The 27,210-nt window shown below is 45.0% G+C and overlaps 1 protein-coding gene across 1 annotated transcript in view; it reads right to left on the reverse strand.

Annotated features, from left to right (window-relative positions):
- Ppm1h (protein phosphatase, Mg2+/Mn2+ dependent 1H) overlaps positions 1–27,210 on the reverse strand; it is a 268,305-nt gene that overhangs the window by 127,617 nt on the left and 113,478 nt on the right. The window contains exons 3-4 of the mRNA XM_028786548.1: positions 12,626–12,970; positions 3,759–3,871 (exon numbers count right to left, since the gene is read on the reverse strand). Coding sequence (XP_028642381.1) covers positions 3,759–3,871; positions 12,626–12,970 — 458 coding nt within the window. The remainder of the gene's footprint in view (positions 1–3,758; positions 3,872–12,625; positions 12,971–27,210) is intronic.

Consider the following 27,210-nt stretch of genomic DNA (forward strand, 5'->3'; position numbering starts at 1 on the left):
CAGCAGCATTTCCTGAACGCGACGCAGAGCCTATTCAAGGCCCGATGGTAAAGCAGATGCTACACAGAGAAGTGGCCCTGCAAACAGCCCTTGACCCTGGGTGGTTCCTCAGTCAAACCAGCACAGAGCTTCTCTCATTATTCTGCAAGTAATTACACGGTAGGGCACACACAATGGAAGATTTACTTTTCACCCTAAAATCTGTCAAATCTTAAAGGATAAACACATGACAGGTTATTATCTAACACTAAATAAAATTAGCACATAATTAATCAGGGGCCCTGACTAATTGCCAGAATCTTCTCTCAGCTCTAAGCATCAGTGTTGCCAGCATTATTATTTTACCTGAGTCTTTGGATTATATTTACATTACTTTTCATTATATTTACGACTTCTTGTTTGTAAATGATAGCCCACAGTCTCCAGGATAGGTAGAAGGTTGCCTACTAGTTCTTTCCCGAGAATAACAATGCTTTTAAACTGAAATGCCCGTGACATATCATTAGTATATAAAGTCGGCCACGATGGTCTAAGAAGACATCAGTATCTGCCACTCATGAAAGAGCAGGAAGGAATATAGGAACAAGTAATTATTCCATAAATGATCATTGGACGAGTTTAATAAAATACCGGTTCCCATTGTCCTTTATGAATTATGAGTCCCATGTGGATGCCAAACCCAACCAATTAGCTATAAAACCCCAACTTTGTATTTGGACACTGGGGCTTGAAAACCACAAATATAATTTAAGCTTCCCGGGTTGCAGGATAATTTTTACTCCATGTTCCACAGCTTTATTAAGAAAACGGGTATTTATTAGGCTTTTAAAATTAGAAGCAAATGTAAAACATATTTTTATGAGCACTTAGAAAAACGAGGCCTTGTTTAAATTAATAACTTGATAGGTTCTAAGAAAGACGTCACAAGGCTCTAAGAAATGTCACAAAGGCTGGCCCAAGTAGCATGACTTAGCTTTCCAGAAGCATCACCCCCTAGGTTAACCTTTAGCAAGCCATAAATTCTAGATGTCATTAGTCCACTGCCAATATATTTACGCATGTGGAAACCGAGGTCTGGGAAGTGGAACCCAGGATAAAAAGCTCAAGAGATGAACACTGGGAAATGACACGTTTCCGGATAGGGTGTTTCTGGGATGCATAAGCTACCTCTTGGCTAGGCATGGCTGCAAAGCAGGCTGTTAAAAATTATAGTCGAGGCATTGAGGAGGGGTTATAGTTTTACAAAGGACAATCCGAGCTAAAGATAATCTGGACACTGTCATGGAGTTAACCCCGGAACCTCAGGTCATGTGGAAGGCGGTGCCTCCTTAGGAGAGGCCTATGGCCTCGATTGTCAATCACTTCCTTAGAGTCTAGGACTAGGGAAGCAAACCCATGTTAACAGACTAGGAACAAGACATGAAATGTGAGCATGACCCTCTGAGAGCAGACGAGCCACCGCCTCTGCCTGCCATCCTCAACAAGTTTAGGATCTAGAACTGAACAAGAGGCTGCCATCTTGCCCTCAGCACCCACATACAAGCTATCGATTTCTTGGTAGAAGCTGCTACACTCTTGGGTATTTGAAGAAGGAAAGGACATGTGGCTGACTAATTCCCGTTTTCCCCAGCCGTGACCTTGTCTGTACCTGGCATACTCACCTCCACACAGTCCCTGTGCTACCTGTTTGCTGGCTAGAGCCAGGTGTGCTCAACCAACGAGAAGCCTGATAAAACGTGAGAAGAGAAAGGACATCTTTTTCAAGGCTTTCTGCCACTCTGGCCTAGTGCTCACTTTAGTGGTCCCTGTGCCTTGTCCGGGTAAAGCTGGGATGGCCAGCTCCTTCCCGAGGCTACTGACTCCTGATGGCTCCCATTTACTTCTTCACCCACTGTGGGGACATGAGAGTGTGCACCTCAGTGGGCACTGGGGATAAACAGTGTCTTAAATACCCTGCCATTTACTGGGCAAAACTTTATACTGAAGCCTGAGATAGCATTGTCTCAAACAGAAAAGCCGCATAGTCTTTCAAACTAAATGGACTTCTGAAAGCGCTCTTCTTGCTTGCCAGTCCTTTCTCTGCTGTTTCCTGTGATCTTCAGGGATGAAGAGGGACGCCTTCTGGGAGAAGAGCAATGGAGACTCCTCTTCTAGGTGTCCTCTTTGTAAATGGAAGAAAAATTAGAGTAGAGTTCTTGACTGCATCAAGAGGGTTAGCTTTCCAAACTACTGAGGACCAGCAATAGAATAATCAGGGGAAAGGGAAGGAGGTGGGGGTGAGGACGGGAGAGGCAGAGGGCTAGGTCAGCGGCCCTGGGAGCTGAGGGAATGATGGGATCCCAAGACAGCCGCCATTGCTAGGCAATGGATGGCCACATGTTTTAGAGTCCAGCCTTCGCCATCTTCAAAACCGTCATCAGGGAAAGGGCCCGTTACACCGTCAGCCATTTTGTCACATTTTTAAAAAGTCTGTGACACAGTCATTCCCCACATCAATATGGAGGAAGCATCACTGAAAACAAGCGCCATTTATTCAGATGATTAAAGCTCAGGTTTATTTTCTTCCTTCCAAATGCTGTGTAAACTAAATATGCTACATTCTATCTCTATGATATATATATATATATATATATATATATATATATATATATATATATCTCCCTATATGTTATATATACACTATATTCCCTATAGTATATATATATACTATAATATATATATATTATACTCTCTGTCATATATGTATACTATACTCCACATATGTCATATGTAATCCATATATATCATTTGACAAACATCATATATATGGAGTATAGTATATATAGTTTATAATGTATCTGTGTCATATATGCCATATATGTCATATAGAGTATAGTATATATGATACATGTAGAGTATAGTATAGTTTATATATAGTATATTTATATATATAGTTTATATATAGTATATAGTATATATTATAGTTCTCTCTATATACTCTCTCTGTATATGTCATATATGACATATATTATATAGAGAGTATAGCATACATGACATAAAGAGAGTAGAATATATATAGTATATGCACACATACACACATGTACATGCATGCATACACACATACACACACACACACACACACACACACACACACTCACACACAGAACTCCCAAAAGCATACATATAAAAGGAAAAGCATCTGGACTCTTGGGAGACAAATGCCAAGTTACTACAGGGAGCTTCCGTTTGTAGGGGAGTGGTCAGGGTCTCTCCACAAACTCAGGCCATGCAACCACAACCACCTGCCCTCTCCTCCCTTTCCCATCCCTTCCCTCCTCTCTCTAGTTCTCTAATCCTGACTAGGCTATACTTTTATTAAAAATCAGGTTCCAAAGCCAAAAAACAATTTGAGCATCCCTGATTTAGATGAATTCTAGGAGCACACACCAGCTGAGGCTATGAACAAGTCATATGGCAACCTCATTGTTTTTAAATGCATTTCTAGTCTTTAATCCCAGCACTTGGAAGGCAGAGGCAAGCGGATCTCTGCGTTTGAGGCCAACCTGGTCTCCAGAGCAAGTTCTAGGACAGCCAGGGCTACACAAAACCAACCAACCAACCAACCAAATATATTCCTGTCAAGATCCAGGAAGCTTGTACTTCCCACATTTAATCCCAACGAGAATAACTTTCTTTTAAATTGTTTAATTCCTAAAGAACAGGTCCACACTATCAGAGAAACTGGCCGTTAGGAAGAACTGGACTGCTCATTCACTCACCTGCTGTCGCCAGCATTTGCTACGTAGAGCTTCCCCAGAAGGCAAACCACGATGAGGGCCGTGCAGCCACCGGATATGTTATACGCACTCCTCTCTCGTTCAATTTGAAGGTCCTGGAGAAGAAAGTAAAGTTAGCGCCACTGTGCACGGCTTGTGACGAAAGAAAGCCTTACCGCCCTTCACTTGGCACAGTCTCGCAGACTGGATGTGCTTCCAGAAGGGGCCAGACAATCCTCGGCACCTAAAAAGCTTCTCTGGGTGGGGATATGTCACAAAATACCAGACCACTGCAGACCAGTGAGTGGAACCAAAGGACACACACACAGACACATGGGGCAAACATGCCAAGACGAAATGTAAATCCCAGCTAACAGAGACCACAGCTTATGGGAAATCTCGTCAGTGCACAGGCTGCCTGAGTTGCCAGGTGAGATACCAAATACACCTAGGAATGCTGAGTACCTGGGCATAAAACATGCTTTTAATACAAAGCCTTGAACAAAGAGTTCTTTTATGGCTCAGTAAAAAGAGGTGACTCAAAGAATGAATTCTCTGCTATTCAACACAGAGGCTTCTGAACTCAGTTTCCTCCTCTATAGCCACAGTTCACACGCTCCCAATGATGGAGGAGCCCACAGACACTTTCTCTACCTCAGGTATCGAGCTAAGGGCCTTGTGTGTGCAATTTCATTATAGCATCAGGGCCATCATCACTAACACATTGTTCAGATGCAGGGAAGTGTGGACACCACCCATATTCACCTGGATAGATTAATCTCTATCCAATACCGGTTGTCCTCCAAACCCTGTATTACCTGCCACACAACGAAGCCCTCAAGGAAAATTAAAAGCTGGCCAGCATCCCATTGATAGACGACATCAACACAGTTCTGTGTTACAAAGAGTCTGTGTCTTTGGGAAAACAAGAGCCGAGTAAAAATTTCTTTCTACACTGGAAGTCACCCACGGTTGAGGCAGAGTGAGAGAAAAGGTAGGCTGGGTAAAAATTAGAAGAGGGGGACCTGGAGCTAGTGGGGCCGAAGCAAGCTGGAGAAGAGAAGGGGAAAAAATTAGAAGAGGGAGAAATGGTATCCGAGCGTTCAGACAGTGCTGAGGTCTTGGGTACTTTTGTGAGTCCCAGAGTCTCGGAATTGGAGTTAGCTGTTTCAGGGGCCTCCTCATGGAAGGCAGGAAGAACATTTAGCCATCCAGCATTGGACCACAGTGGCTATGCTCCAGGTGTTAGGAACGGGGACAGAATAAGCAATAGCTTCCCAAGCCGAGGGCACAGACTGGATCAGCAACTGCTCAAAAAAAAAAAAAAAAAAACAAAAAAAAAAAAAAGAAAAAAAAAACCACCCACGCAGAAGATGGATTCCGCTGTCCTTGCATGCAAGAGTAGGATACAGAAGGGCTGAGTCCCCGGCTGACTGGGGCTATTAATAAGACCCTGTCTAAAAATGGTAAATAAAGAGGTAGGGGGAAAAGCCATACAGGAGGGAGAGACTAATGTAGGGACGGGAGCCAGCTGAGAAGCTGAGGAGTTACATGTGGGGGCCACGAAGGGTAGGAGGGGCATGAAGGATAGGAGGGGCATGAAGGGTAGGAGGGGCATGAAGGGTAGGAGGGGCATGAAGGGTGGGAGGGGCATGAAGGGTAGGAGGGGCATGAAGGGTGGGAAGGGCATGAGAGTTTAAGAAACCTGAGGAGCCTTTTTGGGAGAGGACAGCAGCTTCAAGGGCTACAGAGGAGCCAAGCATGAGCGCTGTTCAGTGGACTACACTGCCTTTTAGCATTTACTTACTTAACTGCTCTATAAACTGTTTCCTTGAGAACCGGTAAGAGGATTAAATTAGGTGGCATGGCAGGGCGGGCCTTAGCCACAGCCACAGGATCCTTCCCACAGCCTGGAAACTCCACAATAGAGAGCAGTGGCCATTCTTGTTCCCTTCAGACCCCCGGCATGTGCATCAGGCCAGTTAAACATTGCATTAGTAAGTGACTATGAAATGGACAAATAAAGAAATAGACTTAAAAAAGAAGGTCTGGATTCCCATACCAACATCCCACCACCTTACCCATGAAAGGAGAGAGAGAGTCCTACTCAGAAATCCCATGTTTACCAAGCAGATGCACATCGAGATACCAATGGGGTCAGAAGAACCCTTGCCGCGGCCGACTGCCAGCGGACTAGAGCAAAGGGTTATGACATCACGTGCCAAGGGTTATGACAACATGTGCCACGGATGGTAGAATGGTGAAGGGTTGGAGGGGCACGCGGCTCGTTGGGGAAGTCTCTCAAGGAAGAGAGGGGAGAGAAAACATCAAGACATCTGGATTTTTCTGTTGAGCTTCTAGAATATAAAGAATCCCTCTGTGGGAAGATATGTTAATTTTTTGCACCAAAAGCTAAAAAAGGTTGATTATATATATATTTAAAATATAATATATATTTAATATAGAATAAGTACGGAAACTGGGAAATCCAAGTCCACATCCGACACCATTCTCTTTTCATACTTTTCAAGCTTTGGAAATTATTCCTTCATAGTTGCAATCAATGTTTGTTTGAATATGTAAGTCTGAATGAAAGGCACTATTTATTAAAAAAATTCTCTGAGCATCCAAATGTTTGCATGCTGCGTATGGACTGGAATCTGAATGATGTTTGACAGGCTTAAGTGAATTATTAGTGCAATCCAAAAGAGGAAAAAAAAACTATACAAAGAGTCCGTGTTAAAGGACTGTTCGTGGCAAAGAATTCCCTAGGGATTGAAGCAAATAAGCTTATTCTGGATCATGAGTTGGAGCATTATTTATCATGTAAGAATGTCTGATTTTAAAACGACTTAATCCTGGGGGGCGTGGGCTCAAGACAGGATTCAACAATAAGATGTTCTGTTACAGCAGTGGAGTTCATATTTACTTTTAATGCTGGGAGACAATCTGGTTAGTTTATTCAGCTTGTATCTTAATATAAATTAATAAATTAACAGTATGGTGTTCTCTCTCTCTCTCTCCACACACAGACACACACACACACACACACACACACACACTATTTAATTTGCTCCTGCCTTTTCTACATTTTAACTGTGTATTCTTTCTGTACCTCACTCTGAACGAGCAATGATACTTTCTTATAAAGAACGGATTCGAGTCTAACGACTTTTTAAATACAAGAAATCCTGCTCCCACATGCATGAGCTGACCGGCCCCTCCCCCACACCTGTGAGGGGATACACATGTGCACACACACAGTATCCATCGCTGGGATTTGGATGGTACATTTCTGCAGACTTCATCCCCCTGAAGGATTCACTGACATTAACACACACTCTTCCATTTCTTCTAAAAGTGTGTGCAACTAGAACAGATTCTAAAAATAATTGCTTCTCTTCCCTCCTTCCTAGAAGCCAAAATAGCACATTCATTATTTTTTTCCCTACCCACACCACCTACTCCTCTCGAGAAGATTCAGAAAATCTTCGTACTAAAAGGAACATTGAAGGACCATCTGGGCGGCTCTTTTACTATGAGATTAAACATGATAATTGCAGTCAATAAAGATATGTTTACTATGGAATTAACTGCCTTTCCCTTTCAAAATCCTCAATCTTTCAAATTGGACTAAGCGTTTTTGCACTTTAGGTTTTAAAAACAAAAATCACAATGTCTATGTTTTTAAGCCCTTGAGTTTGAGGTATCTTTTTCACAAGCTACTGTGATCAGGAGAAAAGCTGTCTACTGCTGTGTGCTGAGCAAGAGATCCAGGACTTCTCTCCATTTTAGCTGCCTGTGGATTCCAAGACATACAGCTAGAATAATGTGCTAGCAAAACATCTACCCACTAATTCCTTCCAAGTGTGGTCTACATAGGAAAAGGGCCGGAACTGACTCTCTGGGTGCTCAATCCAGAGGCCGGATGCCCAGTGTGGGCAAGGTGTTACCAAGCAAAGCTCAGTTACTCTGTTGCAACTCTTTAGACAATATATTCCTGGCAAGGCTCATCTCTGAATCAAAGAGAAGAGCCAGTTCTTACTCTGCGTGGTTTTATTTGCTATTTGTTGTTGTTGTGGCAAGGCATAGGGGCTGAGTGTGTGTGTAAAGCGAGGCTCCCTCAACAGGAAAGAATTGCAAGAAAAAGCATATCTATTACCCAGAATGGTTGTAATTTGATTTGAAAGTCTCAGAGATGACGCAACTCCAGGCCCAGCCTTTGTTGCTCACCAGTTCCAGGTTGTGAAAAGAAAGCACTGCGGATCAGCAGAAGAAAGCCAGCTCCAGGCAGTTTTAATATACCTGGTAGCTCCACCACGCTCCTGCCCCGCTGGGTTATAATATGGTTCTGAGCACACTGCTAAGAGTGTCAGTCACAAATAATAAGCTTCTGCACGGTTTCAGTATCCGGGTCTCATCCTGGCTTTTTCTGAGAACAAGGCCATCTGCCAGCTAGGCAATGAGTTTCAAAGAGGAAAAAAAATAAAAAAATTAAAAACCGGGACTGTCCAATATCGCCACCTGCTGACCACTGTGTAATTACAGACCCATCACTTCCTAGAAGAACTTTCTGTTGCAAACAAAGGCTAAACCAAACTAAGCTTAAATAAAGACGCTTACTGTTTTGCTTTCTCTCTCTCTCTCTTTTTTTTGTTTTTGTTTTTGTTTTTTTTTTTGTTTTTCGAGACAGGGTTTCTCTGTGTAGCCCTGGCTGTCCTGGAACTCACTTTGTAGACCAGGCTGGCCTCGAACTCAGAAATCCACCTGCCTCTACCTCCCAAGTGCTGGGATTAAAGGCATGCGCCACCACCGCCCGGCAAAGCTTACTGTTTTAAACTTACCATGAATAGACTAATTGAAATTCTAGACTTTATAAATTAGTAATTATCTTTGCATTCATTCTTATGCTTTTATAATATCATTATATATATTTGACTGCTCTTCCAGAGGGCTGGGGTTTGATTTCCAAGATCCATGCAGTGTTTTTCAACCAACTGTAACTCGAGTTCCAAGGGGATCTGACACCTTTCTTTTTTGGATATTGCGCACATGTGGTACACAGACATATATGTAGACCAAACACCCATATACATAAAACAAAAATAAATCTCAAGAAAGCTATTTTCTCCCTTACTAAAAAAAGTTTTTAGGACATTCTTCTCAGCTGCAAAGAACTTGTATGCATCGTGTTACTGGGAAAACCAGGGTCCCCTTTTGGGTTCTTAGTCTCCTCAATCAAAGAATTTAGAAATAGAGTCAGAAGAAGGAAGCCTCAGGACAATTTGTTTGTAGACTCCAAGGGGAAAAACAACAGGGCAAGCAAGCTGTCATCTCAGAAGTTGGGGAAGCAGGAGAGAGAAATCTGTGGCTTTTTGAAGTAGGGTCTATGAAGGGTGGCATGTTCAGCCTTGGAGGTTGGCAGAAGAGGAGGGGGACTTCAGAGAAAAGCAAGGAAAGCTCAGAGTATCAGGGGAGATATAGTTAGGCTTGAGGAAGAAAGAAGGAAAGGGAAGGGTAGGCAGCTTGCTGAGTGCAGGTGCCACAAGGCCCTGTACTGAGAGAAGGGCTTCTGCTAAGTACAGCATTTAACTAAGTGGATACTTAGCCCTTCCATAGCCTTAGCATGCCCTCAGGTGACCCATGGTCTCCCGTGAGGCAGGTGTGTGGCACCACAAGCTAGATTAATTCTTGGGGAAGGAGAAAATGGGTGCACTGTTCTAATTTTCGAGCAGATGAGGCATGTCAAGTCTCCACTCAAGGCCAGAGGTAGATTCCATTCTTTTGGCTAAGAGGAAGTAGCTTAACAGGCCTCAACAAAACACTGGCACTTTATCTTCCATACGGTAAGTTCAAATACTACAGGGGCCATTTTTGATTCTTCCCTTTCTAGGGCTACCAGGGAAATGACAGGTGAGGTCCAAAGTCGGCCATGAGGGAGGGGTTCTTCCTCAATGGCTTCTAAGTCTAAGAATATCTGCTCAGCTACCTACCTAACAATACTGAAAGGAAGTTATCAAGGATTCTGACAGTCTTTTAGCTTTCCCCTGAGCTCAAATATTGTAGGTGGTGAGTTCAAAGGCTTTTCTGGCTTTGTTACAAATCTTTGACAGCCATCCTAGTGATGGAATTAACTTCTATGAGTCTAAAGTCTATTCAACCCAAACATTCTTTGTAGAGGGTGGTGTGAGGTGTGGGTGGGTGGTGGTGCTGGGGGTTGGAACTAGGACTCAGAATGGTTATCTCATTCACACCAATCACGCTGGGCCAGGAAACAACCTAGCTGCTTCTAACCACTGTTAGAAAGTGGACTTGAGGCCGGGCGGTGGTGCACGCCTTTAATCCCAGCACTTGGGAGGCAGAGGCAGGTGGATTTCTGAGTTCAAGGCCAGCCTGGTCTACAGAGTGAGTTCCAGGACAGCCAGGGCTATACAGAGAAACCCTGTCTCAAAAAAACCAAAAAAAAAAAAAAAAAAAAAAAAAAAAAAAAAAACCAAAAAAAAAAAAAAGAAAGTGGACTTGAACCTCCAAAATTGGAGATAAGGAAATTGGTTGCATTTAGCATTTCAAAAACAAAACCAAAACCTCCAAGCTCTGCTTCCAGACAGGGAATCTCCAAAACACCTACTAGCAAGAGAACCAGGAAAGAAAACAGATTTTATATGAGGTGACAGTAACCTTTCAGCTATTATTTTGAGAAAACTGAAACCGTTTCTATGCTGTCAGTTCTGAAGCTCACCCCATGCAATCAAGTTGCCAAGTTTCAGAGATTCTCCTTTCGGGAGACCACAGCTGGTTTTCCGTAGTGGAAAAAGGAGGAACTGGCCCTGCCAGTAGGAAGTCAGATCCAAGACAAGACACAAGAAAGGGGATGGAGAGCTAAACCTGTTCTGAATAGCATGCACAGCGAGTGGTCAGAGGTCACCGCCTCTCCACACGACTCACACGGAAAGGAACCGGTTCAGAGAAGCACAGGGTGTCTGTGCTGCTCTTGCCACCTCTTGTTCAAATCATGCCTTTTGTTTTGTTTTTCTGTTGGTCTAAATTTTGTAAAAACTACCCATATTCCCTAGAGACAGGTGCTCCTTGTTCTGGCTTGGGATACACAATGGAGTGCTATCATCATTTTGTTACTGGCTTTGACATCATTTTAGAACATCACAGTTACATAGATACTTCTCTCTAATCCCTTAGGAGCAAGTCCACCCAGGCCTGTCAATCAACAGTCATATGCCAAGGTGATAGGAAGAAAAATTGTCCCTTTAATTAGATAAAGCATTTACCACTCCAAGGAGCCCCCAATTGTCTAGGCAGCCTCGAAGCTCCTCCCAACAGAGCACTGTTCAACCTGCCTGCTCTCCTGAGTTTTAACTCAGAACTCCTAACTTTCCCTTCTTTCCTTTCCGTTTGTATTTCACTTGCTGAATACCTGATAGTTTATATTTTAGTCTTTCTTCTACTCCCATTCAGGTCCAACAGAGTTGTTTCTTAGCAAATGTTTATTGATTGGATGGATTACATAAAAATGATATATCCTAGGTATCTATTCACACACACACACACACATACACACACACACACACAAATATTTTCACAAGAAATTTCAGGCAGTGAACTGCCTAGTGTTGAAAAACTTGAAAAGACAAGCCTTGGGCGCCTTCTTGGGTATTTATCTGAATAAGCTTCCATTGACAGTGCTGCGGTTCCTGGGGAGGTCTTCATCAATGCGACACTGACCTCTAGTGGATGGACTTGAGAATACAGCAGTCCCAGGCAAAAGAAGTTCGGCAGCCCTAAGCAGTCACTGACAGAAATTAAAATCCCAAGGTCACAGGGCGGTGGTGGCACACGCCTTTAATCCCAGCACTTGGGAGGCAGAGACAGGCGGATTTCTGAGTTTGAGGCCAGCCAGGTCTACAGAGTAAGTTCCAGGACAGCCAGGGCTACACAGAGAAACCCTGTCTGGGGCTTTAGAGCCACCACCAACCTGGCTCTAAACACTCTTAACTAGTCTCTACCCTCACACAGGTTGCTGCTCAGAGGAGAATATCATTGGAACCATAACACTTCCCAAGTGAAGTCAGAGCTGGGGGAGGTCATATGGTATAAGGCATCCATAAGTTCCAGGCCAGCTAAGGCCACGCAAAGAAACCTTGTTTCAAAGAAATAGGGTGGAAGGGGCGGGGCTTGGTTAGTGGTGTAACTCTAAAGATAGTGCCGAGCAAAATGGAGGGGAGGGAAGAGAGAACACGTAGGTTTTGTTTTCACAGGGCTGGGCTGGATTCCTTTGTGCTTTGCTGTCTGGGAGGGTCAGGTCAAAGAATGCATGTTGGCCTAGATCCTGAACATATAATCTGGCAGAGTGGCCCTAGCTGTCCCTCTGCCTGGGTATGTAAACCAGGCTGGCTTCAAACTCAGAGATCCCCCTGCCTCTGCCTGAGAAGGCTGGGATTAACTGCACATGCCATGCCAGTCTGTGCCCAGTTTTAAAGGAAGGGTACTTGTGACTGTTTTACTGAGCATGGTGTCCCAAATACTTGGATTCCATACATACATAACAGATGGCAGTCCACGCTCACATTTCAATTAATTTAAACCATACCACCTGGTGTCAACAGGGGTCTGATGAAACAGAAGGAATAAGGCAAGCATTTAATAAGTAGTGTGTACCCTGTGCTCGCCCTCTTTCACGGTCTTAATTTCTGTTGGCAATTATTCCAGACACTGTATCTTGCTATGACTTTTAATAAGCTTTGTTGCAGAAGAGAGATATACAGGCAGAGAGACCGCGGCTTCAGGGACACCTTCCCAGCAAGGAAGTTATGTCGCGAGCTACAGTCGTGAGCTACATCAATTTTGGCAATACCTACCATTTCCTTGAAGGCGCTTTCCAGGGCCCCGATGACCAAACACTCATGCGGAATCTTCTTCTCAGTGAAGAAGCGCGTGGGTGGTGTGCTGGGGGAGCCGGGGGCACCCACACCTCCACGCAATGAGGCTGCGCGGGTTAGGGTCCTGCCGTGGGCCGGGGTGCTCTCTGGCTCCTCCCCCAGGCAGGTCGGAGGAAGGATGGCGGAGTTCTTCAGGATCTCCACAATGTCTTGAAGTTGCTGTGTGACATGATGCTGCAGCAGGCGCGATGCCACCACGGCAGCCCCCGAGCCTGCGTGGCCGTCAAACAGGGACCAGTAGTGGCAGGAGATGCCCTCGGACTCCTGGGGAGAGAGCGCGACAGAAAAGAAGTGAGGACCTGGATAGCCTCTGACTGGCCACGCTCTTTCGATCGATATGTCTCTGGCCTAAAAATCATGGGATCAAATATGGTAAAACGCACAGAGGAGGCCCTTAGGGTAGTCACTGCTGCTATGGACACCCAGGGGATGCAGTGGTCTCAGTCTTCCCACCTAGGGCAGGGGCTCAACTCATCAGTCAGTAACTAGGTCACTGCTCTGAGGAAAGGCTGTAACTCTAATTAGGCGACTAGGGTTTGTGATAAAATTTCATACGAACAGTCATGCCTGGAGAAGTCCGGCTTGAACGTCTTATTTCTCACCTTCTTGATGCAATCCCAGGCTAGGTTTGGCCCTAGAATCTTTGGAGAAGGCCCTTTCTTAAAGAAGTAATAGACCCGTTTTCCTCAATCAGTGCCCTTACCCTCACGGATAACTACACATTCTTCTGCATCCTGAGGTATTTTGTTTTGTTTGTTTTTACAAATCAAGATTTATTTATTTATTTATTTTATGCATATGAATACACTGTAGCTGTCTACAGACACACCAGAAGAGGGCATCGGATCCCATTGCAGATGGTTGTGAGCCTCCATTCGGTTGCTGAGAATTGAATTCAGGACCTCTGGAAGAGCAGTCAGTGCTCTTAACCTCTGAGCCATCTCTCCAGCCCTATCTTGAGTTCTTAAGACTTGCTTCTCCCCTAGCCCTGAAAATCCAGTGCCGTCCATACAACATGTAACAGATAAGTCTGCTTTCCCTATGTCCCTCTGCCTCAGTTTCCCACCTGATGACATCTATCTGCAGCCTATGTGCCTTCCTCTATCATGGATTTAGCTCATGCCAGGCCCCCTCCTAGGTGCGCATGCATGTGTGCATACATGTCTGTGAGTGCACATGTGTGTGCATGTGTCTATGTATATGGGTCTGAATGTGTGTGTGTGTGTGTGTGTATAGGCTGACACTGAGTGTTTTCTATTGAGTGTCTTCTAATTTTTTCAAAATTATTGGTTCTAAATTTTGGATATGTGTCTGTTGTGTGCGTATGAGTGTAGGTTCTCAGAGGTCAGAGGCATAGATCTTCCTGAAGCAGGACTTACAAGCAGTTGCTAGGTGCTAGCTGTCTGAACTGGAAGCTGGGAACAGAACTTGGGTTCCGAGCTAGAGCAGTCTACATTCTTAGCTGCTGAGCCAGTCGTCTTTTGTATTTTTGGAAACGGGGGTCTCTCACTGAGCTGAAGCTCACGGGAACCTAGGGCTCCTTTTATAGTTAACCTGGCTGGGCAGATGGCCCTGTCTCCACCTCCCTCCAGCAATGGGGTTTGGGGCACATGGTACTACACTCAGCTTTTACATAGGTGCTGGGGATCTGAACTCATGTCTTCATGCTTGCACAACAAACGAATCCATCTTCCCTGCCCCTCTCCAGTGGCTTCCTAGAAGTCTTCAAGGTGAACACTTTCAGAAACCACACAACTACTTTATACATGCAAGCCAGGCATTGTGGCAGACACCTGTGATCCTAGCACTCGGAAGGCGGAGGTAAATGAGTAGGTGAGTTGAGATCCTGTCTTACGACACCCCTAAAACACAGAGGTGTACTATGTATGTAACAGCACGGTTGTAGATGGTATGATATAAGATTGGTTAAAAAAAAAAAAGGTATAGGCGTGGGTTGTTTTTTAGGGTGTTTTTTTTAATAATCCAGGGCAAAATCCACGGGAGGTCAGCGGTACAGGAAGAGGTTCTTGGTACTGTGAGGCCTAGGCTGATAGCTTCGGAGAAGTTCAGTCTGTAAGAAGGGGAGGTCACCACAACACTAGACAATAGCGACAGCAGGTGCAGAGACTGTGGCAAGAAGTGAGAGGAAACCAGACCACAGTCATGTGACTCCACGGGGCTGAGAGGCAGGAGAGGAGGGAGAGCGATTTGACTGCTTGACTTCGTGGGGTAGTGGTAAGGCCACTGGCCCCTACAGTATGATTTAGTCCACGAGTCCCAGAAGGCCATTCACGGAGGTGGTGACACTCAAGCTGTATTGTAAGGACTCAGAGAGAACTGTCTGAAAGTGAGGATTCCAGCTAGGGATCTGTGCCCTAAAAAGAAGTCGATCAAATTCAGACAGGAGCACGTGCACTCAAAGCACTGGATAGCAGAAGGATAACTGGAAACCAAACTCAGAACTGAGGGTAACAGAAAGACAAACACCTTAAGGAGTAGACACTTGTGTGCTAACCCCACTTCCACACACGTTGTTCGCTGGGTGGGGGATGGTACCGGTTCAGCCACGGCTTTTGCAGGTTTTGACCTGGCAGTCAAAGATGTGTATCTTATTGTTGAGATTTCCTGACACGAGTCGCAGGAGATAGTAACCTCGTGGGGGAGGAGCTAAGGGGACTATACACAAGGCACGGTGTACGGTGTGCAAAGCCAAAGCGCATGTGCAGAGGCTGCTGCTGGCAGTACTATCACCACGTGACCTCGGAGAGTCAGTCACTCATGCCTTTAGCTCTCTGCCAAATGAAGGGCCAACCTAGAGGACCTCCGTGCCACTGCCGACTCTCCTAGGATGCGGAAACAGATCAGTATGGCTGGAGAAAGTGGGGGAAACCTGGCTTTAAAGAAATAACACACATGCTAGGGACTTAGAGGTGACAGGGCCTGGCAGCCTCGGCGCAGCCAGTACCTAGTGGCTAGTAATAAGGGAGTTAGAAAGTATCTCCTCCCCTTTCTGCTTACTGGTGACTGGGAGAGTCATAGGATCCGTACACACCAGCTCCCAGTCTGTCCTGAGGCAGAGGCTATCTTTCTCCTCTCCCCATGTTCCTCTCACTTCCTGCTTGGGTCCCAGGACCAATGCCAGAAAGCAGGGCTAGCCCCTTGCAGACAAGCATGGCTGAAATACATAGGCCCAGGGTGGTGTATGGAGAAGTCAGAAGAGCCTGGGCCTTGGCAGCCTTGCTGGGGAAGCCACAAGGGCTGTACTGTTCTGCCTTTGGGCTTCTGGCCATGTAGACTTCATGGCATTTGGGTATCCATGTTTGTTGGCTTCTATAACAAGAGCTGAGGCCACAGAAAAGAAAGAGTGGTGTGTTTATACAGTATTCTGGAACATGGCAGGTAAAAGAGGGAAAGGAAAATATAAAATAAACCAGGTGCAGGCACCGCAAAGAATTTTAAGTAGGTAAGAACCCGGGACAAGCTGAGCCCAGACCAGGTTTCTCAATTCTTAATTTGCAGGCATGTATGAATAGAATTCAGAGTCGGTAAGTCTTCATGTTTACAAACCTCCCAGCTTTAGAACCTCCTTCAGGGCTACAGGGCAACGGTGATTTCAGCAGTACCTTCCCTTGGCCGAAGAACCAACAATACTGTCACCCCCAAATACCCCGGATTACCCTTTACCGCTACTTTGATTACAGATGTGACCAACTGCACACCTAAGCTGACATGTTTTGCTACATCAGTGAAAGTCTTAATAATGTCATATCACAAATAGATTGAAAATAGCTTAATTCTAAGTGATTGAGTTATTTTAATCACTTGAAGTAATTTATTCCCTTGGTATAAAACCACCCATGTATTTTTACTTTTTTTTTTCCAAAGGTTTTTATTTATTTATTATATGTGAGTCCACTGTAGCTGTCTTCAGACAACCCATAAGAGTGCATCAGATCTCATTATAGATGGTTGTAAGCCATCATGTGGTTGCTGGGATTTGAACTCAAGACCTCTGGAAGAGCAGTCAGTGCTCTTAACCCCTGAGCCATCTCACCAGCTCCCTTACTTTTTTTAAAAGAATTATTTTACTACGTGTGTGTGTGTGTGTGTGTGTGTGTGTGTGCAGGTGCATAGATGCCACAGTGTGTATGTGCAGGTCAGAGGACAACTTTAGGGGGTTGGTTCTCTCCTTCTATCTTTTTTATTATTTATTTATTTATTTATTTATTTATTTATTTATTTAATGTATATGAGTACACTGTCGCTGTCTTCAGACACACCAGAACCAGAAGAGGGTATTAGATTCCATTACAGATGGTTGTGAGCTACCATGTGGTTGCTGGGAATTGAACTTAGGACCTCTGGAAGAGCAGTCAGTGCTCTTAACCACTGAGCCATCAATCCAGCCCCTCTCCTTCTGTCTTGTTGGGCCAGGTTCTCTCTTGTTTTTGCTGTGTTGTGTGACTGTTGTTTGTGTGTTGGCCTGCGAACCTCTGGGTGATTTTCCCATCATGCCATGAGGGTACTGGGGTTAGAGACATGTGCCACTGTATCAGGCTTTTTCCATGAGAATGATCTCGGGTTCTCAGGCTTGAATGGCAAGCACCCACTGAGCTATTAACTCACGGCATTTTAAAAAACATAAACTTTGGCTGGAGAGATGGCTCAGTGGTTAAGAGCCTGTATGGCTTTGCCAGCACTCACAGAAGGTAGCTCCAGCTAGCTGCACCTCCGGCCCCACAGACTCTGATGTCCTCTTCTCGACTCTCTGGGTACTTGCACTCACACATGCACACCCCCACCCATGACATGTATACATCACTGTCACCATCGAAACAAACAATAAAAATCCCAACATAACCCTGCTAAGTCTGGACTGAATGTCACAAGGCTAGACAAAAAGTTAAGGGTCCCCTCCTTCTGGCTATGCTAAGGGAAAGCCTGGTCATGGAGACAGCAGCCTTACTGCCATATGTCGGCTATCTCTGACCAAAAGGAGCTTTCTCCTTTATGAAGGAGGAAGGCAGATACCAATCAGGTATTTGATCTGCCACTAGAAACCAATAGTGATCTAGGCTACCTGCTGGCCGTCGTCATGGTCCGCAAGAGTGTGAGACCATGTCCTTCTACTGATCTGGCTTAGCCCTTCCCCTGGGCTCGGTCTCCTTCTCGGTTGACAGCCTCAGCACCAGGGGAAAGGGGCAGAAAGAGAAGCTGACTCTCTCTCACTGTAGTCAGCCAGACCTGTTGTCTCTCAGCTCTCAGGCTACATGTGTCGCAGTTGGATCTGAGGTCCCAAGATCTCGAAGGAGTTCCGTGGACCCCCAAAGCCACACTGCCACAGCCACACAGCCACATTGTTTCAGATCCTCACGGGGACATGATCCATAGGAAGCACACAGATACGTACTTCCTGTGACCTTCCCTTCTCAGTGTCTGTATAAAAAGGCAATCCCTGCGGGCCCCCGAGCATGCGCACTGAACTGTTGGGAGCCACAGACTTTCAGGGTCTCATTACCATTCAGCTGCCCTGTCTATCCTGACCCTGTATCATCCTGCTGGTGGCCCTGTACCCCGCTTCTAAACCAGTACACTGCAGGTGGACAGGCAGCTGTGTATCTCCACCTGCTGAGCTCCGTGCAGTGTCCCCTGTCCCTGCTGTCCACGCCTGCTCATAAGCGAAGGCGCTGTCCATGTCACGAGAAGGAGGGGCACCTGCCTCTTCAGCTTGGCCTCAGCTCGGCCTGGGCTCCGTGCACCAGATTCTAATTCTACAGCCAACCAATGAGGTGTCATGTCTCCCCACTCCTAACAGCCCAGTGATCAGTGGTGTGAGCATTCTAACATGCCTCAGTAGTTTACAAAGTGGCTGTGTGTAGCTTGCCTAGAATTCATGAAGTCCCCGGTTCAACCCCCAACACTGCTATAAAAATAAATAAAAATTGGGTAAAATATTTATGCCATTTCAAGTCAGAACTTCAAAATGAGATAAAACAAAATAAGTCCTATCTACATCTGTATAATCTTGGGGAATTTCTGTCTTCCTTGTTTCCTCTGTCTGTGTATATGTGTGTGTGTGTGTGTGTGTGTGTGTGTGTGTATGTGTGTGTGTGTGTGTCAGGTTCTTACTACGTAGCTCTAGCTATCCTAGAACTCACATACAGAGCAGGCTGGCCTTGAATTCACAGAGGTCTTCCTGCCTTTGTCTCCCAAGTGCTAGGATTAAAGGTATAAGCTATTTGTCTGGATGTGCCACTGATGGTCATTGCAGTGACTCTCCTGGTAGAGGGTGGAGATGATGGAGATGATACCAGAATAGAAGTTCTACACCTGAGAAACCAGAGCCTCCCAATGTACCCAATGTACAGGGGCATGCTCTTGAGAGACTGTCTTTAAAAAAAAAAAAAGATTTACTGGTTTATTTTATGTGAGTACACTATCACTGTCTTCAGACACACCAGAAGAGGGCATCAGATCCCATTACAGATGGTTGTGACCCACCATGTGGTTGCTGGGAATTGAACTCAGGACCTCTGGAAGAGCAGTCAGTGCCCTTAACTGCTGAGTCTGCTCTCTAGCCCCAAGAGACACTTTTAACGCTATATTTTAACACATGCCTAGCCTGTTTTTGTTCAAGATAAGCAGAAGTCAGTCCCACTTTACCAAGAAAAACAGAAGGAAGCCCCTTCCTGACATATGAAACTGTGGAATTTGGTAAAAAAACAAAAACAAAATGAAACAAAACAAAACACAAACAAACCAACAAAACACTTAGGGTACATAAAAAAATTAAAAAGCATTTAAATAGAGTAAAATATTTTAAAAATAAACAATTTAAGTTACATACTAAATTACTTCATTTGACAACAACAGTCAATCTTATGCGTAATTTACATACATATATAACCATTCCTACTTTGTGAGGAAAAGGCTGGGGTTTGGCTCAATGGTAAACACTTGCCGAGTATGGATGAGGTGGCCTAGGGCTCAGCTCTCAACACCACACAAACAAAACTGAAGGAACACAACCATAGCCTGACAATAGAAGATTCCAGAAGTTGACAAGTGGGAGCCTTTAAAATTCATAGTTCACTTTTAGGCTTTCTCTAAAGCATGCCCAAAGATGTAACCTCTTCTCTCAAAATTGTGAGAAACTAACATAACAATTTTGATTATTCCTCAGCATTTGGGTCCATGCCATTAATCCCAGCACTTGGAAAGTTCTAGGCCAGCATGATTTATAGAGTGAGTTCAGGACAGACAGGGCTACACCGAGAAACCTTGTCTCAAAAAAAATCCCAGAAAATTTGAAAAAAAAAAATATTTTCTTGGTTCTTCTAGCAAAACTAAAACTCTAAACGAAATTATCTACCGAACAGGAAGCTGGAGTCATTTCAGACAGACTGCAAACTCTGACTGGGTCAGGGCACAGTGGAGGCTACCCCGTGTGCCCTCATCATGTGTGGCGGCATGCTGGTGAACCCCCAGACACACACACAGAAAACCAGTGCAAACCACGGGGAAGCAACGAGGTGCCCACCTCCAGGGGGTGCTGACAAAGAAAGGAAGGGCTCAGATATATATCAGCAAACACTTCCTGTGCTGCCCACAGAAATACTGACTTGTAAGGCAGGAAGCACACAAAAACCCAAGGAGAGCTTTGTTTATACAGCTTAAAGAAAGGCAGGCTGGGCCTTCTCACTCACTCAGAGTTATAGAACTCAAACTGACTCTCCCCCAGGATGCTCTCCTCGGGCAGCACACAGGGGAAGTCAGAGCAACCAGTCAGCATAGACAACAAACACTCAAGAATCCTTTCATAGTATCAAGTAAAAATGGAGACCTCAAAGCACTCTTACTTCCCAGACACCGACACTGGCGCCCTCGTGTGGTTGGAAGTCAGATACTCCCGGGGCACACACAAAATGCTCTTGATTAACTTCTGTACAATGGTATTCATTACCAGGCTCCTGTGTCCTCAGTCGACCAGTGTGGTTGATGGTACTAGCAAAATTTAAACTAAATTATCCCTCAGAGTTAAAGTTTTTCTACAGGAAACGGTTGACAGAAAACACAAGCAGTTAAGAACTTGTCAACAATGGCATTGTTCTCAGTAAAGACAATCTAACCACATCTGGTCACAAGCACACATTGCTGAGGAGAACTGAAACACTCCAGCAGACGGCAGGAATACAGACCCGACCTGTTCTTGCTGCTGTAACTGACTCAGTTGGGTCTTGACACATTAGCTACTAATAACAGGAAATCTTTGCTCTTCACAAGACTTCGGTCACTGTAAAAAAATCCACTCAGAACTGTGCCCAGCATATAACTCATAGAACATAATAGTTGATTGTTATTATTTTAAAATACTGCCATTAACAATAAAAAATTATTAATTTTTATTATTGGAAAATAATTCTGTTCTATAGATATATGGTAGTATGATTATAAATCAATAAATGAATAGGCACATTGAGAATATGTTCTTTTTTTTTCCCCTCAAGAGAGGGTTTCTCTGTGTAGTCCTGGCTGTAGACCAGACTGGCTTCAAACTCAGAGGTCCGCCTGCTTCTGCCTCTCAAGTGCTGCAAAAAATACTATTTTTAACAGATGGTTCAGCGACAAATTATCTGGCAATAGTTGTCCTAAAGGAAAGTGGCATCTCTTTGGATTGTGCACATTTGTTATTTGTTTTTTTCCTGCCTTGTAACTGATTCAAGTATTTATAGAACCTGGGATGGGGCCATATCTACAGCAGGGAAGAAGTGTCCCTCATGGGGAGATCTGCATTCCCACTCTGAATGAGACTCCACAGTTGCTTTCTGAAACAGCTCACCGTGAGTCTGGAGGGCAGCTGGCTTTCCCCCTCCTCAGCGCCGTGCCCCACTGGGAACATGGAAACAACATGCTCCTACATGTCCACTCTGCACGGTTTGGTTTCTGTAATGCATCCAGCCAGTTTTCAAAACATCAAAGCCAATGCGAGAACTCGGAATCCACAGTGGTTCCTGAAGCCACTTACTCCATCCATGGGGTTGTCAGCCTGTAGCTTCTCAGCAGACCCTCCCAGTTAACACTGGTGAGGAGCAAGCCAGCGTGAAGGCAGTGGAGTAACCGGGCAAGCCCACCTCGGGCCCACATGTCGCCACTGTCAGTTACAGCCTTGCCATGTTTACTTTTTTTTTTTTTTTTAGAAAGAAAAAAAAAGCAACTTTTTGAAGGTTATTTAGATATTTTTCCATCATTGGGGAAAATAATTTAGATTTTTATATCTCAGCAAGGAGGGTGTTTTGTTGTCATGAAATACTGAGGGAGAAGCTTCCATTTATGAACTACATAGCTCCCCGCAGCTGTTTGACTCGCCATGTAGGTAGGGCGATTGCTAAGGAGCACAGTCTGACATGAGTTCTTAGCCACTCCACCTGTCTCAGCTCAGACCTGGTACCTTCCCAGTGACTCTGACATCGGTCCTCTCAACACCGGGTGGTCAGGTCATCTCTATTCAGTAACATCCAGAGTTCTTTAGTCTCTGAAAGTAACAGATAAAAGAGTTTTAAGGGCTGTCCCACCTCTTCACGGGTGAGTGTGTGTGTGTGTGTCTGTGTGTGTGTGTAGAATCTAAGAGGATAAATAGAAAAGTTTACATTTCCCTTGACACGCACAGGACAAGAGGAAAAAGAGGAACCAGTGGATTAAAGGCCATTCCTATTGTTTTCTAAGTCACATCGCTGCAGGGAGCACGCTGCCAGGAGCACCAAGAACAGGGAGCACGATGCCAGGAGCACCAAGAACAGGGAGCACACTGCCAGGAGCACCAAGAACCAAGCTACAAGCAAAGAGCAAGAACAGTGAGACCGGAAGCCACTTTTATCTGACTGTTTTGTGGCTGCAAGAGAGGGTTATGGGAGGAACGGCAATCTGCATCTCAGCACTGACAGGCCCGTGTTCTGGGCCTTTTCCTCTCCTCTCTGGATTATGCTCCTGCATGTCTTGGATTCCCTCACTGCCACCCAGTCCTCTGCTGAGAAGGATAATCAGCTTCCCCACCCCCAAGCCCCCACCCCCCACCTCCCACCCCCACCCCCACCCCCGCTGCGGAACTCGCCCTGATGCCGCAGCTATCTCCTGTTATTGTAATTAGACACTGAACTAACAAACACTGGAACCACGTACTGTGTGCTTCTCCCCAAATTAAACAACCGTAAGGGCGCTCTTAAGAAAATGACCTTAGAGTGCACATGTCCTCGTGGGTACTCTCAACTCAAAACAATCCCCACTTCAAACGAGGAGCCGTGTGTGTGTGTGTGTGTGTGTGTGTGTGTGTGTGTGTGTGCATGTGCGCGTGCGCGTGCGTGTGCGCGTGTGTGTGTGTGTAGCTCTATGTAGCTCTGACTAGCCTGAAACTTGCTATGTAGACCAGGTTGGTCTCAAAAATCACAAAGATCCACCTGCTTCTGTCTCCCAAGTGTTGAGGTGTACCACTGTGCCCAGGCTGGAACGTACTTCTTTAAAGGTTTTTAGATGCCCATAAGGGTAACTTCTTCCTTCTTTGGAAGGTTGCCTGGTAGGATCACTCACTTTTATCTCATTCCTGGGATTGGGCACTTGAGGGCTGCCATGCAGAAGCCCTTGGGAAGTTAATGTTTACACACTATGGTGATCGCTATGATAAATAAGAACTCTTTAAAGGCTTCCAAATCAAAGTAAAGAAAACCCATGATCCTGCTTGCTTCTGTGAAGAATCTCAGTCTAGTTAAGTGAAAGGCTCCCAGTAGGAGGTAAGGGGTTACACATTATTCTCAACACCTCAAAGATCCTTGCAGTGTCTTTCCTAAAGAATAACCCTTAGAACCGTGGGGATGCTAGTGTTTCCAGACCCCCTTCTTTCCCGGAAGCCCACACTTGAATGGCAACTGGAGGCACAAGGATGCTAAGGTTTGCACACTGAAGAGGAGGATCCGTTACCCATCTGACCCTTTGAGGGCTTTATGGCTTTTCATACACAGACTGTACCCAAGTGGTCCAGGCATGAGCAGAGCCCCACCTCCCTTGGGATGGACAACTGCTTCAGCAGATAGCCAGTGCTTCTTGGCCTTCTGGCTGAGACTATGTGTAAGATTTCCCTTCCTTAGTTTTCTAAAGCAGCGGTTCCCAACCTTCCCAATGCTGCCACCCTTCACACAGTTTGTCATGCTGTGATGGTCCCCAACCAACCATACAATTACTTTCACTGCTACTTCATAAGTGTAATTGTGCTGCTGTTATAAATTATAATGTAAGTATCTGTGTTTTCGAATGGTCTAAGGTACAACGCATGTGAAGGGGTCATTTGATGCCCCTAAGGGGTTGCGACCTACAGGCTGAGAACCGCTGTTCTAAAGAGAATTCTTATTTCTTATGAAGTATATCACCAAACTGTTAATTGACTAATGAAACCTATACACACCATACCCCAGTTAATGATAATCCCTTGCTTTTCTTCAAACTATTACTTTCAAACTTCTTTTACTTCTTAATATAGATCTCCTTTTAAGTTTGATGATTTCTTCCCAACATGGTTTCTCCAACTTCTGACGTTTGACTTCACACGCAGATAGAACCTGTGTGTGGGAAGTCAATCTGTTGGCTTCCCTCTCAAACTGAGACGTCACTGTCAGCATTCAGCTCAAGATGAGACAATACTACTGACTGCACTCTGGCTGTCCTAGAACTCGCTCTATAGACCAGGCTGATCTCGAACTCTCAGAGATCCACCAGCCTCTCAGCCTCCTGAGTGCTCAGATTAAAAATGTTTGTTTTGTCACCACACCAGGCTCAAAAGGTTGATTTATTTAAAAAAAAAAAAGAAAAGGCTTAAGTTGATTTCCTTGGCTGGCAGATTACTATATTAATGGGATCAAATTAAAGTTTTAATCCAGATAGTAATTATCTACAGTGAGAAAGGTCATCTCATTTTTACCTATGAATCCTGTTGTCACGCACTGTAAGAGACATCATCAGATACAAAGGTAAAGCTACACATCTGACTTTCCTGACAAAGCGCCGCTGTAATAATTTTTGCTTTTTGCTGTACATTTTATGTTATCAAACAAGAGGCTTCAGGTGTTTGTCAATCACTAAGGAAGTTGTACGTATTACATAATACATGAAGGTTTTTTTCTTTGGAAACAGGCACTTCAGGTTTTACTAAGTTCACTGCTGGCCAAGACAGGAGGGAAAAGTTAAGCCTTTATATTTGTTAGTATAAGTCTGAACTCAGTGACATCACATTCAGCGCCAGGCGACTGCTACATCGTTGCCAAGGCAACCAAGATAACACTCCCACAATTCACCTGGCTACCTCACCTGTACTTGGGAAAAAGAGCTACATCATCATCCGTACAAATAGTCAGAGCTTCCTCGACCTCACTCTCTTCTCTTCTCCCCCCCCCCATCTTCTCCTCCCCCTCTCTCCCTCCACCCTGAATAAACCCCCTCCTGTGGAACCGGCCGGTCTTGTGTTGTCTGTCTAAGCTGCATGCCGTAATCTTTCAGTATTGACCCACATAACCGTCTCTGCTGTTCCTCCTGTCAGTCAGCATTCTATCTGCAGTGAGATGATGAAGCTGTTATTGGTCCTGCTGTTCCATTTTTGGCTTATAATATGTCCATGTCCCTATCTATATCTCCTTGACCTTTATGTGACCTATGCCATAATGGTCTCTTTCTTCTCTTTACTTAACAACTCCTTCTTGGGTTGACTTTAATGACAATGACTCCCATAGGCTCATAGATTAGAATACTTGGTCCTAGTAGAACTGGTTGGGAAGGATTAGGAGGTGTGGCCTTGTTGGAGATGCGTCACTTTGGGTGGGCTTTGGAGTTTCAGAAGTTCACACCATTTGCCAGTGTGGGAGATGGCTCTGCCAATCTTCCACGCTGTCTTCACAAGGCTGGGCTGAGCCCAGATCATCCCACCATACACGTGGTACACAGTAGGAATTAGACTCTAATGCTTAATGATTAACCGAAGGCTTTATATGTTTGGTAATGCTCAATAACAAGATGCTCACACAATTGGAGGTGTTTCCCAATTAACTAACCTAGATATAAGTTGTTACCCAGGACTGCTCCTGATACCAGCGTGGTTCTCTGTCCCCCTACATCTCTGACCCTCCCTTGCCTGGCTCCTCCTCTTCCTCCTCCTCTTCCTCTCCTTACTCCTCGCACCTTAGTTCCTCCCAACTTTTGGGGAAAAATATCCCCATACATGTGCCTCTTTAAGCTTCATGCTTGTGATTTAATATGAGCTCTCAGCTGCTCTTCCAGTACCATGCTGGCCTGCGCCTGCTTCCATTCTCCCTGCTGCAATGTTCACGGACTCACTCTTTGGAACTATGAGCCCCAAATGAACTGGTTCCTTTTATAAGTTGCTTTGTGTGTCAGGACAATAGAAAAGCAACTAAGACACCTTTCTTGTTGGATTACTTAGGACTTGTCTCTGTCTTGTACCTTCCCTCTCACCTTCCTTCTTTCTTTGTTTCTTTTTTTCTAATATAGTTACAGTTCAGCTTTAGTCTTTGAACCTTGTAACTCCTGAAATCCCTAGGCTTGCTTGTGAGCTGCAAACCTTTCTAACTTTGTAGAAACGGTGCCCACCTGGACAGGCAGAATGACAGTGCAGGCACCGCCTTTGTCCACCCTCTAACCCTTCCTGAGACAACTGTCCAGCACAGAGATTCGGAAGCCTCTACCAACCTCAAATCGTGCTTACCTCAGGCAGTCAGTGGTCTGGTCACTTCGGCTATTCCTTCTCGTATCATCTCTTCTGGCTCCTCCCTCTAATCTCTGCCTCATTCTGAGCTTCCGTCATCTCTCACCTGCTGCGTGGGAGCCTCTTAGCTCGTATCCCAGAATCCTCTGACCACTATCATCCTAATTCATCATGTCACAGCTAAAACCATTTGGTTAAAGTTCCAGCTTGTTATGACATCTGATAGATGTCATGTCTAACACTCCCTGTTCCTGTCTTACTATAATGATCCTGGCAGGAGTGAAGATATTCTAAAGAGACACTCTGCTTTTCCCTTCTGCTATTCAATTATTGAGACAAAGTACCAAAAGGAATAAGAATTTCCCCAGGAATCTCATTCGGGGAGAAAGGAAGAGCTGAAGCCCTCGCACCTGCCACAGGGGAAGCCCGAGGTCTCTGAGGAAAAGACTTCATACAATTCTGACAGCTTGTCAGACCGCCGTGGCGGAGATTCTGAAGTGGAGGTAGTGATGGATAGGACGGTACTCTGATCAGGGCTGATGAGTTGATGGATACTCAGCCTTTGTGTAAACCTAAACTTCAGGTTGGGACCCTGAGGATGCACTGAAGCCAGAGGCTGGGGGCAGTGGTCCCTGAACCTCTTTGTTCCTCTTCCTAACGTGGTCATACCGAACAACCCCTCTCCTCCTATCTTTTTACTAATACCCTGTCTCTTTAATTGGCTTCCTGGGGATGCGTGGCTGAGCCT

Source organism: Grammomys surdaster, unplaced genomic scaffold (assembly GCF_004785775.1).
Source record: "Grammomys surdaster isolate TR1022 unplaced genomic scaffold, NIH_TR_1.0 125548, whole genome shotgun sequence".
In the NCBI taxonomy this organism is placed as follows: Eukaryota; Metazoa; Chordata; class Mammalia; order Rodentia; family Muridae; genus Grammomys; species Grammomys surdaster.